Source organism: Jaculus jaculus, chromosome 8 (assembly GCF_020740685.1).
Source record: "Jaculus jaculus isolate mJacJac1 chromosome 8, mJacJac1.mat.Y.cur, whole genome shotgun sequence".
NCBI classification, from domain to species: domain Eukaryota; kingdom Metazoa; phylum Chordata; class Mammalia; order Rodentia; family Dipodidae; genus Jaculus; species Jaculus jaculus.
Window position 1 is genome coordinate 44,540,870 of NC_059109.1, and position 16,130 is coordinate 44,556,999.

General features: G+C 47.8%; 1 protein-coding gene across 3 annotated transcripts in view; it reads left to right on the forward strand.

The window, feature by feature from the left end:
• The first annotated feature begins 240 nt into the window (after nucleotides 1–240).
• Elf5 (E74 like ETS transcription factor 5) overlaps nucleotides 241–16,130 on the forward strand; it is a 34,480-nt gene continuing 18,590 nt past the window's right edge. Inside the window, exons 1-2 of one of the 3 annotated variants that reach the window (XM_004660819.2) lie at nucleotides 241–370; nucleotides 8,639–8,763. In XM_004660819.2, coding sequence (XP_004660876.1) covers nucleotides 8,643–8,763 — 121 coding nt within the window. In that variant the 5' untranslated portion in view covers nucleotides 241–370; nucleotides 8,639–8,642. Of the gene's footprint in view, nucleotides 371–2,346; nucleotides 2,644–8,638; nucleotides 8,764–16,130 lie in introns of those variants that run through there. The other 2 variants (XM_045156946.1, XM_045156947.1) reach the window with 2 other exon arrangements.

A 16,130-nucleotide genomic window follows, 5' to 3' on the forward strand; every position in this document is an offset into this window, starting at 1 on the left:
TAGAGGAGAGCGCCCCAGCAAGTGCTGGATCCAAAAATCTCCTGGGGGCAAGAATTCTCTGCTTGTTTACCTGGCTGGGGAGATAGGGTGTAGGGGGGGGGAGGGAAATTGGGCACAAAAGCAGGATAAAGGTAAACTTTCTGCATGTGAGAGCCACCCCCCCCCCCATCCAGGAGCCGTGTCACACTGTATGTCACCGTCATCAAAGGGGCTGTGCATAAACCTGAAAAACCAAACGGACCTGTCTGTAGGTGTCACTTATATCACAAGGCTACAGGTGCCTTTATTTCCACCGTCCGCTGGTGCCGGAGCGCCTTGCCTTCTCTTGCCTTGAAAGCCTTCTGTCTGGACCTAGCCACCGCTCTGTCACGTAAGCAGCTTTTTTCTTTTGCTCTTTTGGATGGATTGGAAGGGGTGTCAGGGCTCGGCTGGGGCCCGGCACTATTCTCTATGTACACTTCATTGCCAGCACCAGTCACTCCATGAAGGAGTCACAGTGCCTCCTGGGACAGTTTGACTCAGGCTGGACTGCTTGCCCAGAGACACATTATAGCCTCCTGGGGCTATGTGGCCCCCAACCTCCTTGCCAGCCCCCCCCCCTTTTCCTTTTGAACACCAGCTGAACCAAGGGGAGTCGAGCGTAAAGGCACTCAACGTGCCTTTAGGAGGAAAGCTGGCTTCTATACAAATCGGTTTCAAGGAAAGCCCACCACCGCCCCCAATCCTCTCTCTTCCCTCCTTGCATCCCCATGTGCCTGCTCCAACCTTCCCTGCTGCAGGAAACTGTCTTATTGTTATAGTCAGGGCCATTTTTTAAGGAATTTGTACAAAAATAATACTTCCATCTGGCCCACTCACAGTCCCTCGGAACAAAATGCTTCCAGAAAGGGCAATGGCTAGGGTTTTTCCACTGGGTTCTCAGACCTTGTCAATCTCTGCCTAAGTGGGGTGCCTGTCTATGCGTCCGCCCCCTGCTGGCAACATCTGGTAACACACGCTCCTTCCTGGAAAGGTTGTCCCAGATCATCAGACCTCATTTTACACGCAAGGCAACCGAGGCCCAGGTAGAACCGGTGATTTAGGAGGCAAACCCTAAGCCTCAGTCCAATGACCCAGGCAGAGACTGTTCGCCCATCACCCAAGCGAACTCTTGGTTCCTCTTTGTCTTAAGGCATTTCACGACTCAAGGTACTGGGGGGTAGGGCTGTAGTTTCCCCACTTTGGTTGTTTACTCTTGTCCAAAGTGACCAGAGAAGCAACTTTTGAGTCATCTTACTGTGGTTGTTTTTGCCTGAAAACACAGGGATGTGCGCTGTCCTTTATCTACAGTTTTATTAAATCCTGGGGACATTCTAAGGATTGTGCCTTATACACTTATCTTAAAGGTGAGGAAACAAAATCCTAGGGAGGGGTGTGAATACTTACATAACACACCAGTATAAGAGATGTCAGGAATCGAGTGGGCATGAAAAAAAAAGGCAAGAATTGCAACATGCTGAGAACTGCGTCCTACCTCCCCCCCCCGCCCCTCCCTCCCCCGCCGTGTGAGTGGCATGAGCTGAATTTATTCCCCTCATATTTAGCTCAAAACTGGTGATTCTTGCATTGAGGCCTACAGAAACGATATGGCATCCCTCGTTTGGGTCTTTGTTGCATCTCCAGACAAACAGTGAAAGATAAGCAGACAGGTAAAGTCCCTAAGTGGGCTGAAGGAGAGTGAGAAATCACTTGAGCCACTGGCAAGTTGGTTCCCACAGCTGCTGTGGTTTGTCCCAGAGCAAACACTCTAGAACCCAACCCACAATCCTTCCCTCACAACAGGTGTTGAAATGACCTGACGACTTCTCCACAGTCTGCCCTGAAGGAGACCCCGGGAGGGGGTGAGTGGGGGATTGACCCTGTCTGGTCCGCAGGATTCCTGACCCAATAGAAACTCAGGTGACCCTGGGACTTTGGGGAAGAAAAGTGTTTTTCTTCTCAACAGTACTATCCAAGTGGTAAGATTGGAGAAGGCTCTTTTTAGCCCCCTTTTCCACCGTTTGTACCTGCATGGACTGGTTCTGCCCAGCAAGGTTTGGATGTAGAAGTAGCCAGTGTGTGTTGGCACTGGAGAGGCAAAAGCACCTCAAGTTTGAGGCCAACTGGACTTTATATAAGTTGCAGGTGAGCTGGGCCTACATAGTGAGACCCTATTTCAAAGTTAAAAGAAAAAAAAAAGAAATAGGAGGGGAAAAAAAAAGGGAAAGAGAAAAAGAGAGAAGCAGAAAAGAAAGAAGGAAAAAGTAACTAGCCAGTGTGTAGATGCTTAATTGGGTAGACTTTTGGTCACATGCCCAGAACAAAGTTGATGATCCCCACCAGGGTCAGGAAGGAATTTTCCTCCTCTGCCAAACTGGCCAAGGCTGGGTGGTTTGCTCCTTCGCCGCTCTCTGGAAGGCTGAGCAAAGGGGCCTAGTGACACAGGCCATGGGCACCGCACCTGCTTCTGCGGCCACTGGATTCCGTGTGGGAAAGAAGCCTGCAGGCCCAACGGGGTGGACGCTGTGTGCGTGTGCTGTGTCGGCCGGTCCTGAGAGGGGGTAAGGAAGCCACTGGAGGCATCTGGAGACCTCAGCATCAGGCCAGCTCCGCCTCACTCCGCAGGTACCTGCAGCCAGTCCTTCTCTCCAGTAGAAGGGAGTTGCTGACTGCACCGCCTCACGGTGGCCGTGCTGAATCCTCTCCTGCTTAGGAAGGCAGCCAGAGCAGCAGCCAATCTTGGGGAATCAGGTTCCCTCAGCTGGGGGTCTGTTGATGGGCAGGGAGAGAGGGTCCCGAGTATTTAAAGCTCCCAGCTAGCCTAGGAAAAGACCGTCCAGCCATCCTGAATTCCTGCACTGGGCTGGAACAGGAGGATGGAGAGGTCACAGGAGAGAAGGGAATCTGGAGGGGGGGGGTTAGAACTATGAGCTTAAATGACGGTGGCATGCGTTGGATTTTGCTCTAGTTTGATGAGCTCAGCCAACCACAGTGTGCAAGGGTAATCGACATCTCCGCATCGGTATGGTATGCGGGCAGAGGTTTTTGGGGGGGCAATCAAGCAGGTACCGGCAGAACAGCAGAGCTAGCGCCGACCTCCAGTCCACCTCAACCGCCTCCCTGCCTAGTATGTAACCAACCGACACCTAGAGAGCTGCAAGGGGTAGAATTGTATAGTGACAACTCAGGCGACCCAAAGAACCTTCTAGAATCTCCTTTTTGTTCTGACACAAACAAAAGTTAGAGCTTCTCAACCTTCCTTTCATTACCAGGCTTTTGTCTCCACCATCACTTCTATTGAGAATGACTGGGTTAACCTGGGCTTACGTATTGATGACCCCTCATGTCCTTGCTGAAAAGAGGGCCCCACCACCACTGCTCCTTCCCAGCCACTCGCTTCCACCAACATTAAAGAATCTTTAAAAACTAAAATGTTCAATTATTGAAAGGCCCTTCCAAGGCCCAAAGAACAGGGGCTGCTGGATACAAAGCAGCCGTTATTCCTGAATTCACACACGTAGTGCATGCTAGCTAAGTGGCCACGGTCTTCTGTGGGTGGAAAAACTTAATAAGCCCTCCTTTTACTGCAATAACAAAACAAACAAAAAAAGGAATAAATTACTCTCACTGATTTTTATAAAAGGCATTCTTTCCAAAAAGCAAGAAATAATTACAGGAAAAAATTGTATGCGGAACACCAGCAAGAGCTCTTTAAGCAAGCCTACTGGGTATAATTTGCCATAGAGGAATTACCAATGAGAAGCAGATCTGCTGTTGTGCATGGTGCTGGAGAGATTACAGAGCAAGGGAGAGGACTGGGATAAAGAGAGTGGGAAGTCCTTAAAGGAGGTAAACATACTATTGATCGAAAATATTCCTAACCTTTACAAGATGGAATTCAACTGACCAGATAATGTTCTTGTTAAATGACCAATGACTTCGTTTGTTCGTGAGAGAGGCAGAGGTGGGTCTTACTCAGGGCCATGGTCAAGTTTTATATTTGGAGTACTCCCCACGGACCCTGAAGATGTGAAGAATGTGTTCTGTTGCCTTCCATGGGTGTGGAGGGGATGACCCACCTCTTCTTTCTCGCAAACCAGTGAAGGTCACGTCAGAGGGCTGCCATCCTTAATCTGTTTTCTGAGACTTCTAGCCCAGAAGGATGGGGAATCTTTCCACCTTTAGCTCACACTTAGAACTTGTCAGAAATCTAATCTTGAAAAGGAGTCAATTTGGGCTCCTCACTCACAACCTTTTACCCTACCGTTCTTTAGCCTGTCTCCACTTACCCCCATCCCCACTCAAGACAAAACCAGCCAGTCTGTGGGAAAATCCGAGTCAGCCCAGGCAGCCTTGACTTTGGACTGATAGGCTCCCAGAGAGATCTGTGGCTGTGATAACTTCCAGGCCCATTAACCCTGTCCAGGCATCTAGAAGACTTCCCAGTTGGAGCCTAGAAAACACACAGGTGCTGGCCCAGGAAAGGTGTCCGGGAGTGGGAATCTAAGTGGTTTTCAATTTATGTCCAAAGTAAAATTCTTCTGCTCATTGGATGATGATTGTGATGGGAAGCTTATGGCTAGCCCCTGCCAAATTGATCTTTGGTTCCAGAATCACACAATCCTATGCTTCTTAGTATCGCTATGGAAAAATGTACCTGGGATACAGGTGTGTCTAGAAGCAAATAGACTGCACAACAGAAACGTTGGGTCTCCCTATGACTTTACTGCTCATTGCCTGTGTGACCTTGAACAAGAGAAATAAATTCCCCAGACTTCCATATCCTTCCTGGTAAAATGGAGGAGTAGGGGCTGGAGAGATGCCGTAGTGGTTAAGGTGCTTGCCAGTGAAGCCTAGGACTCAGGTTTAATTCCTCAGTCCCCATGTAAACCAGATGCACATGGTAGTGTGTGCATCTGGAGTTCATTTGCAGTGGCTAGAGGCTCTGACATGCACATTCTCTCTCTCTCTCTCTCTCTCTCTCAAGTAAATAACTTAAATTAAATTAAAATATTATTTTTAAAGTGGCAGAGTGAGAGAAGAGATGAGAGTGAGGCAAATTCAGGATTTTCTGGCCCTGGTACCTAGGACCCTAGTGAGGCAGGAGGTAGATTTTCCCAGAGGTTAGTAAACTGTTCCTCAAAGAGCCAGGTAATACATGTTTGAGGATTTGCAAGCCAAAAGGTAAAATCAAAGATGCTGGGTAGGTGCATAATTCAAAATATAAAACACTTTTGGCTACAGGACACAAGAAAGGTAGTGCAGGCTGGAATGGCCTCAGATTGTAGCTCACTAACCTCTGACTTAGGTGATGCATAGACAATCTCTTTTCCATTTTGTTGCTTGTATATTCATCTTTATGTATATTAAAAGAATACTGACTTTGCAATTGATGATAATGATGTAAGGTATTTTGGATTTTTTGTTGGTTTATTTGTTTTTCGAGGTACAGTCTTGCTCTGCCCCAGGCTAACATGGAATTCACTATGTTGTCTCAGGTTGGCCTTGAACTCACAGCGATCCACCTATATCTGCCTCCCAAGTGCGGGGATTAAAGGCATGCGCCACCATGCCCAGCCTCTTTGTTTTAATATTTATTTATTTGAGAGAAGGAAGGATAGAAAGAAAGGAAGAGGCAGATAGAGAGAGAGAATGGCGTCCAGCCACTGCAAACAAACTCCAGACATATTTGGTTTATGTGGGCACTAGGGAACTGAACCTGGGTCCGTAGGCTTTACTCGCAAGTGCCTTAACTGCTAAGCCATCTCTCCAGCCCAAGTTTTCTTTTTAAAGTGACACATTCATGTGAAAACAAAAAAAGACGGCAGTATCTTAAAAATATTTTCAGTTATAATGTGCAGGATATTGTACTGGCTAAGTGAAATTATCATGGGGGTAGGTGGTGATTGCACTTTGGGGGACACTAGACCAAATGACAGAGAATTGTTAACCATCTTAAATTGCAGTTTGTCAGATCCCCAACCTGGATTCTCATCACGGTCCTGGCGTCTGCCAGTACTATGATTATTTTATATTCTGGTTTATTTGCAAGCAGAGAGAGAGAGAGAATGGGCATACAAAGGCCTCTTGCCACTGCAAACAAACTCTAGATTCATGTGCCAGTTTGTGCATCAGGCTTTAAGCAGGTACTAGGAATTGAACCTGGGCTGGCAGTCTTTGCAAGCAAGTGCCTTTAACCACCGAGCAATCTCTCTAGCACTGGTACTATGATTTTGACCTACTGTATTCTCGTTGTGAGTGGAGTTCGGACCAGCTTATCTCATTTACATTATCTCAGGAATCAAAGAAAAAGAAGTTAGCGAGGTGAACTGATGTTTTTAATCTTCCAAGCATAATATTTTTTCCAAACCGTGGGACTACAGAATGTAGCAAAGAGATCACATGTGGGCCCACAGGATGCAGCCAAAATGAGTGTCGCCTGGGCGAGAGGATATTTCAGTGAAAACACAGGCTCATTCTCTGCCCTTTTTCCAACCTCAGCCAGACACCGTTCCTAGGGCTCCTACCCCAGTAGCATTCCTGGGGATCTTAGGATCATGACCTTTTAAAACAGATTAACCTGAGCTGCCACCCAGACACCATACCTGCCGGAGGAGTGGGCATGTGCTTGCTATCTGGAATCCCAGAGCCCCTTCTTCATCCATGTAAAAGTGGAACCCCTCCCCACGTCTGTCAGACGTGGTTGCTCTGAGGAAACCACGAGCCCTGGAGCTGAGCCGCTACAGTACTCAGTGCAAAGCCTGCAGTGTCAACTTTTGGGACATGCTCTCCCCTCCGAATCCCTGAAGCAGGATGCGCTGCCGCGTTCAGAATTCCTCAGGTGTTAGGAAGGTGATGTCCCATACATCCTGCAGAACGCAGAGCCCTGTGAGGCTCCAGGACTGCTGCCTCACAGTGATTCCTCTGCAGGGTACCATCTAAATAGCCACCATGTGGAATAAATAAGAGCATTAACTACAGCAGTCCGTTATACAACATATAACTTACGTGTATGTGTCCATATGCAGATGCACAGTACATATAAAAGTATATAACGTCAATTCAGGGTTGTGTTGCTGGGAAGTAAGATTGCACAGAGCGCAAGCACATGCACACACACACACATACATGTAAGCCTTCAGTCTCCAAGCTTTCAGACGTCAGCATTGCGAACATGTTCACACCTATCGACGCTTGCACTGTTTTCTACAGAATACGGCTAAGCGCCATGTGTCAGAGCTAGGAGGGTCAGGCGTGAGCAAACAGGAGTAAACAAAGAGGTAGAATTGTATTAGAGCCTCCATCCTCAAATGCTAGCTTTGCCACTTTCTCATTGCATTACTTAGGCAATTGTCTCACCTCCTGTGATTCAGTTTGCTCACTGGTGCAGTGGGACTAGAGAGGATGGAGAGGGGATTAAAGGGTGCCACCGGGCTGGAGAGATGGCTTAGCGGTTAAGCGCTTGCCTGTGAAGCCTAAGGACCCCGGTTCGAGGCTCGGTTCCCCAGGTCCCACGTTAGCCAGATGCACAAGGGGGCGCACGTGTCTGGAGTTCGTTTGCAGTGGCTGGAAGCCCTGGCGCGCCCATTCTCTCTCTCCCTCTATCTGTCTTTCTCTCTGTGTCTGTCGCTCTCAAATAAATAAATAAAAAATGAACAAAAAAATATTAAAGAAATAATAAAGGGTGCCACCTATAAGGCTGGGGAAATAGCTTAGCCAGGAAAGTGCTCACCTCCCAAACATGAGGACCGGAGTTCGAGCCCCAGAACCCATGTAAAAATGCCAGGCATAGTGACACATGATTGTAAATCACAGCACTGGAGAGGCAGAGGCAGGAGAGGATCTCTGGGGCTCACTTGACAACCAGTGTAGCCCAGTCAGTGAGGTATAGGCCAGGGAAAGCCCCTGTCTCAAAAAAAAAGTGGATGGCATTCCTGAGGAATGACACCTCAACTCATGACTGTCCTTTGGCCTCCATACGCACGCGCGCACACACACACACATGCATTAAAAAAAAAAAAAAAAAGAACAGGCTGGAGAGATGGCTTAGCACTTAAGCGCTTGCCTGTGAAGCCTAAGGACCCCAGTTCGAGGCTCGATTCCCTAGGACCCACGTTAGCCAGAAGGACAAGGGGGCACACACGTCTAGAATTCATTTGCAGTGGCTGGAAGCCCTAGCATGCCCATTCTCTCTCTCTCTTTCTCTCTCTCTGACTCTTTCTCTCTCCGCCTATAGCTCTCAAATAAATAAATAAAAATAAAATAAACAAAAAAATTTTAGGAGAAATAAAAGAACACCAGGGGTATGGCTCAGTGGTTAAGGCATTTACCTGCAAAGCCTAACAAACTGGGTTTGATTCCCCAATGCCCACGTAAAGCCAGATGCACAAAGAGGCATGTGCATCTGGAGTTTGTTTGCAGCGGGAGAGGACTCTGGTGTGCTCTCTCTCTCTCTGCTTGAAAATGAATAAATAAAAATATTTTATAGAAAGAACACCATCTTGGAAAGCATGCACATGGGTGACTGGCTGCTGTCATTGTTCAAAACCAAAGGTGGCCCTGCTGGGTGCTCCTGTGCAGTGTGCCTTCTCCACACCTCACAGCCTCCATGCTCTTCTAGGGTGATGTTGGACTCCGTGACACACAGCACCTTCCTGCCCAATGCGTCCTTCTGCGACCCCCTGATGTCGTGGACCGATCTGTTCAGTAATGAAGAGTATTACCCCGCCTTTGAACATCAAACAGGTGCGTACATCTGGAGGAGCCCATCCAAGGGCAGTGGGCCCGGTCTCGGGCAGGAGGTACTGATCTCAGGCAACACAGAAATGCCAGCATTTAGGGCAGAAGCTGGTGGAATGCCATGAGGAAGAAGGACAGTCTCATGCAGGAAGGAAGGCACTGGAATCTTCACTCCCCCTTCTTCCTAGCTCTTTTCAAATTTTGTATCTTGGCCCAAAGCAATGCAATGCTCAGTAAACACAAGGCTCCTGGCTGTCTCTAATTACTCTCCTCCCTCTCTCTCTCTCTTCTTTTTTTTTAAATTTTTATTTATTTATTTATTTATTTATTTGAGAGCGACAGAGACAGAGAGAAAGACAGGTAGAGGGAGAGAGAGAGAATGGGCGCACCAGGGCTTCCAGCCTCTGCAAATGAACTCCAGACGCGTGCACCCCCTTGTGCATCTGGCTAACGTGGGACCTGGGGAAGCGAGCCTCGAACCAGGGTCCTTAGGCTTCACAGGCAAGCGCTTAACCTCTAAGCCATCTCTCCAGCCCCTTTTTTCTCTTCTTTTTCTTCTTCTTCTTCTCCTCTCCCTCTCTCTCTATGTCCTCCTCTTCCTCTCTCTTTCCCCCTCAGTTTTTTTTATACCTAATAAGGAAGCTCAGGGCTTTATGCAAATCTCATGACACAAAGAAGCCAACTGAGCTTTGGCCCAGAAACCCTCTAAGACCTTTCTGTCAGAGTAAGTGCTTGGGTGACTGCACATCTCAGCAAAGCTGGCCAGCTGCTGGGACAGCAGGTGCACACCCCATGGATGATGCAAGTACCGACAAAGCTGTCCGTCTTCTCCAAGTCTTAACCCTGAGCACACCGACCTGGCCAGGTCCATACCCAGTGTCCCCAGCCAAGCCATGTCCAGGAGGGACTGAGCCTCAGAATTGCTTCACACTGTCACCACCACAAGGGAACCCCTTCCTGCAGAGCCAGAGGCCAGTGCTGCACATGCAGAATTGAAGCACGTCCTATAGCAGTCAATCCTACATCCACCTTCAAACTGCCCACACTCACACATGCACACATAAAATCTCTCCCCCTCGGCTATCAGGCATGTCCAGTTACAGGCCACAGGGCACATGCATTCCAGCTATGAGTGAGGCTTGTACCTAAGAACTTCATGTCACAAGTCAAAAAGGCTGGAAACCCCTGGATCATTACATTGGAAACCCCAGGATATTGTGTATGCACTTGGATCATTCCAGGACACAGTACTGTACTCCTTTAATCCTAAAAAGTCCCTCGTGTCCCTGAAAGACAGAGAAACATTACTTCCCTTCCCTCCCTCAAAATATGGCCAAATATGGCTCAGAAGGGGAAAAATGAAAGTTTGGGGGTATCCATCCGTCCATGCATGCTCCTGCCTATTCTCTCAGCTGGTGTTGGGGTGGTAGTGGGGGAATGGCCTCTGCCTCCTATCTTTAGAGAACAGTTTCTATAGTCAGAAACCCAGATGTCAGGCTTCTTTATTGTGAAGAGTGTCTCTGACACTTTGCTGTCTCAAACCCTCATGGCCCCTGTCCTCTCTTTCTGTGTGCTGAAGACAATAACAATGTGGACCAAGTATAGCTGTTAGGAGGCTGAAATGAGTTAACACACATGAAGTTTTTGGGACATGCTGCACCATGTGACCAGCATAGACAAACACAGGGATTACTGCCAGCTGGGGATGAAGAGACGATTCTGGAACTGATGATTGTGTTGACAATTGCACAACAGTGGGAATGTACTCAGTGTCACCGAACTGTACACTTTAAAAAGGTTAAAATGGTCAACTTTATTTTAGGTACATTTTGCCACAATAAATAACAGAATTGACAGGAGGCATCACCCATGGGGTTGACCATATAGTTTAAATCTGTTCACATCTCAGATTCTCATCCCCAACGTAGGCCTCTGCATTTCTATCAGTGTAGTGAGTGGTGTGACAAAGTCATTGCTAGGATCCTTTCCAGAAGGTTCTTTGAATCCTGCATCAGACAGCATCACAAACATACCCTTCTTCTACTCTCACTGTGGAAAGAATGGAAATTTCCACGATGGTGTGAAACCAATGAAAACAAAGCCCTTCAGAAGAACCCAGGTTCCCAATGTTCCTGAAAAGTGAGAGGGCTCCTGATGTGCCACCTAGGCCCTGTGCACAGAAGAAGCTGAAAAATCTTTGACCTCATCAAAGTCGAAATCAGGCATGAAAAGTTAAGTCTAAAGTGAGCACCTCCCTAGAGGTGGCCAGACCTGGGTGAACTTCATTATCCCTGACCTTCCTCAGAGTCCCACTGGTAGGAGGACTACCAGGGTGTCCCTGGGTCTTTTCCTGGCAAAGACATCATCAACCAGAGAGGTGACACACCAGGAATGCATCAGAGATGACCAGAATGGCCCTCGCACTTCTTGGCAAACCTTCAGTGCCTAGTGTCCATGGTCCCCTGGGGTACTGCCGCTCAGGTCCAAGGCTGCCTCACAAGAACCTCCATCTTGAATTCAGAGTTTGACCCAGGGCTGGTCCTGCTGGTGACAACATGTTGGGATCTGGTGTCAAGAGCCAGTATTGCTACTCACCATGAGGCCTCTGGCAAGCTTTTGGACATGTTTTCTTTCTCCAAAACAGTATCTGCCTCCTAGAGTTGAGAAAATGGAATGAGACGTATCATATGAAGTGTTTAGCCAAGTGCCTGGCATTTGCCAAGTGTTCATCTTAGCAGGAGACACCTCACAACCCCCCAAGCCCCGCGGCATTCCCTTTACTGTCTTCATACTGAAGAGCAACCCAGATCTCATTCGCAACCCTCCAGATCCAAGATTTTTGACCTTGTCCATTCTAGGAGACTAAAGGAAAGAACAATAGAAGTGATGGGACCTCCAGATAAATGATGTCTAGGGAAGAGTGAGGAGTGCTCTGATTTTTGAGGACAACCTACTGTTTTCGAACTTTTCAAATGACTTGCCCAGAAAGAGCAGCTGAGCCTGTGTCCTTGACGTGCCCATCACAAAAGGTTCTGACCTGCTCTTGGAAACAGGACTTCTGCTTGGCTGCACTGATGGCTGGAAAGGACACAGCCACAGATTGCAAAACCCTCTAGAATTTTTGTTAACTCACCCTGGCCTCGACTTGAGCTTTTTCAAAACAAGGAATTGTCAACGCTGGGAAATGTATTCAAGCGGAGGGTCTACATACATTGAAGATACACATATTTTTAAAAGACTTATTTCTCCAATTAAGTTGGAGTAACCCTCCCTCTGACAGGTTCCAGCCTCACCCTTACTTCCTGGAACTCCACCCTGGACATCCTCATCCCCACACACTCCGTCTTTACACACCCTGGTCTTCTCGGTGGCTGTGCCCACACCTTGTGCCTCCTTTGCTTTGGAATCTTGTGTGTGCTTTCTAGAGTAGGCCGGGAGGTCCCTCTCAAGCCCACCCTGGAAAGAACTGAGCTGATAGTGGAGAAGACTGGGGGTTAGCTCTCCTCTACACCTCCACCCTCAGTCATGTCCCTCCATTTTCATTGTAGTTAGCACTAAAGTTTGACTTGGGGGCCAGAGTATACCTATATCCCCTACTCCTACCTTTGCCCTTTACCCACTGGGTGACTTTCAAGGGAGCCATCCTCCTGCCAGGCCTTACTTTCTTCATCTGTAAAATGGGTGCTGTAATATGAGACCTTATAATAGCACATGTTTGTAACATGAGAAAACATATAATGACTTGCTACAGGAGTATTCAAGGCATATACAGGCTGTTATTAATAGTGCAAAACCACTGATCTTAGATGTTAAAATCAGGGAGGAAGTCATTTGAACCCTATGTGGGCTTGTCTTATTTTCTTTCTTTCTTTTTTTAAAATTTTTATTTATTTATTTGACAGAGAAAGAGGGAGAGAGAGAGAGAATGGGTGCACCAGGGCCTTCAGCCACTGCAAACAAACTGCAGACATGTGCACCCCTTGTGCATCTGGCTAATGTGGGTACTAGGGAATTGAACCTGGGTCCTTTGGCTTCGCAGGCAAATACCTTAACCACTAAGCAATCCCTCCAACCCTCTTTTTGATTTTTCAAGGTAGAGTCTCACTCTAGCCCAGGCTAACCTGGAATGCAAGTCTCAGAGTGGCCTTAAACTCACAGCAATCCTCTTACCTCTATCTCCTGAGGGCTGGGATTAAAAGGTGTGTACCACGAAGCCTGGTAGAGAGCAAAAGAGCACACACCACAGCCTCCAACCACTGCAAACAAAACTCCAGACACATGTGCCACCTTGCACATCTGCCATTATGTGGGTCCTGGGGATCTGAACTCAGTCATTAGGCTTTGCAGGCAAGCATCTAACCTCTGAGCCATCTCTCCAGTTCCCCACGTGGGCTTCTCTATGCATGATGCATATGCTGGGTATAAAAATTTAAGAGCATATACAAGGATACAGATCTAAGAATTTCTAAACTGAAACCACACGAACAAACACAAAATCATTTAAAAGTCTAAGCTGAGCCCTGTGGTAGAAGTCACACCCAGAGAAACACCACCAGCCACCTCTGCTTTGTTCCACACCCATTGGGACTACCTGGGCAGCCGTGGCCCAGAACCACTCAGAGCTCAGCCCTCTCTGCCATTCCTACCTCCACCCTCCCAAAGCTGCAGCCCTCTAAAGACACCCAGCCGACCTCTCTCCTCTTTCCCCTTTACAGACACCCAGCCGGCCCTTCTCTTTCCTCCATACAGTCTTTTACACCACTCCTGCTTCTAAGTCATTCCATATATGATGGAAAACCAAGAAGGTTACAGGATGGGGCCAGCCCAGCTCTTGGAGGAAACGTGGAACCCATTCATCACTGTAGGGTTTCCCTCATAAAGTCCTTCCTTCCCGTGACAAAGCTGCAATTGGCAGTGCCCTGTGCTCCCCAGTTCACTCGCCACCTGTCTTCAGCATTGCCCTGGGCAAAAAACTTTCCCAACTCCCTATGCTAATAAATGGTGCTAATTATGGTCCAAAGATGTCTAACTCCAGCCTCTTCTGAAGCAAGCTGTCTTTCCCTCACCAGCTCCTGAGTTTGCTCTGGTCTGTGTTCCTTGGTTAGATAAAGGAATGTCATATTTCTATGAGGGTGAATGTGGCTTTGCTATTGGAGTTAGACAGCCACTGTCCACTATGCTACACCTTTTCTAATTCCCATGAACCCACGGGGAACTACTTCAAGCATGGACCGACCTGATTGACCCTGTGGCCACTGGAGCACATCATCTCAGCTCCGAAAGGTTCAAGTCCAGCCACATTTAAATACATCCTATTTTATAGCATCATTTGTGAGAACTCCCCCAGATTTACTGAAAACATCCTCTAGCTCCTCAGCTTTTCTTCTTAAGGCAGCTGGCCCTCAAGTGCCCTGACCCACTTCAGACTTCAAAGCAGTTGGCAAAGGCTGATGCTTAATAGTGACCTGTGCATACCTGCATCAGACTTTCTGGGCATAGAATGCCAGCTGCCCTCAACTAGTAACCTAAACAGAAGGGCCTTGTAGCTCAGCTTCTCCCAAAAGTTCAGCCTGTTTTATGAATGAAAGATGCATTGAGGGGCTGGAGACATGTCTTAGTGGCTAAGGAGCTCACCTGCAAAGCCAAAGGACCCAGGTTTGATTCCCCAGGACCCACATAAACCAGATGCAGAAGGTGGCACATGCATCTGGACTTCATTTGAAGCTGCTAGGGGCTCTATGATACACCTATTTTCCCTCTCTCTTTCTCTCTCTCTCTCTCTCTCTCTCTCTCTCTCTCTCTCTCTCTCATAAATAAAAAATAAAAATTTTTGAAGATGCATTGAGGAAAATATCATGCATTTCCAAATACAACTGAGTTAAGATAATATGTTCTTGTGTAAATAACCCCTCCTCTTAGTTACTCTGAGTTCATTTCTTTCAAGTACCAGGGAGTTCTTCTTCAAGTCATTCCCTGGCATTGTAAACACTGGCATCACCACCTCCCCATCCTTTTTAGAGATTTTTCAGACTAAGTTATATATGTACTTATAATTGTGTGTGTGCCTTCATCCAAGTCTAGTTCCAGTAAATGTTAGTGATTTGTGCCCAATTTGATCCTCTTTAACCAAGGAAGCTAAAGTGTGGTATGAGGCAAAATGTTCACATTCAAAGACATACAAATTGATGTCTTGGTTGATATTCTCAGAGAGGCCTAATGCCATCACTAATGACCTCTGTGATCTCTCAGAACCTGCCTCCTCACATTAATACATACATCATTGTCATTGGCAATTTAGGTACACCTACTAAGGACCCATTGTGGGCTGCATCATGCTCCCAGCACTCCTGGCTCAGGGTGAACAGTGCAAGGTCTGGGGAGGAAGCTGCTATAAATCCTTCCAGAACTTTCTGAGAAGGGCACCTAAGAGGAAGACTCTCTGACAGGTTCAATGAGCTACAGTTTAGGAAAAGAAGAAGTCACTCAAGAGTTGGCAGAACCAGAGGAAAGCTCCCGTGGAAAGGCTGAGCCATGAGGCACCTTTGGGAGGACAGCAGGAAGTGAGCGAGGAAAGGACAGTAGGGACCAGCCCTGAGGCATGTGTCCTGTCCTCCTCCAACACCAAGCTAAGGCCTCTGCCTCATCCTGAGAAACATGCCTTAATCAGAAAGTGCCTTGTAAACGCTGGCTCCCCTGGCCCTCCCTCCATGTCATTAGGAATAAACATTTCTTCTCAGCTCTGGGGTTTGTGGAAAGTGCTTTGTTGTACCTAATGTCTCTGGCCGGGACACCTGTCGCACACAAAGCCGGCTCTGTGGGTGAGCTAAGCCAGCAAGTTGAGAGCAGCAAGTCAGGCCAGCAATACTTTCTTGATGTCAGGGCTGCCCCCCGCCCCCCCACCAACACTATCATTTCTCTGAATCCTTAAGGCTGTCTTGGCTTCCAGAAACAATATAGTGCCCTTCAAGTGCCAAAAAAAATAATGGAGGAGGGGGTAGAAGTAGGGAAGGGAACAGAGACACAGCAAAACCCCCGCCTGAAGAGGAATGGGCTATGCGCTAGCTCCACAGCAGCATGCTGATAGGCATCTAGGTCGAGGCCCAGTGCAGAACCAGCAGCTAAAGAACGTCAAGGCTCATAAACAATCTCTCATCAGAATACCAGCACCGTCCAAGGGCTCCATCTGGTTTACTCAAGCCAGAAATCAGTAGATGAAAGCAAAGACAGAACTCCAGCAGGCCTCCTGTTTGCTCAGAAGGTCACGCCTCCTCCAGGAACTGCTCCAGCCAGCAGCTGCGAACCCAAAGCAGGGTGGTGGGATCACACACGTCCCTCCATCTTCTCAACCACCAGACAGAGGCTACGGCACCAGC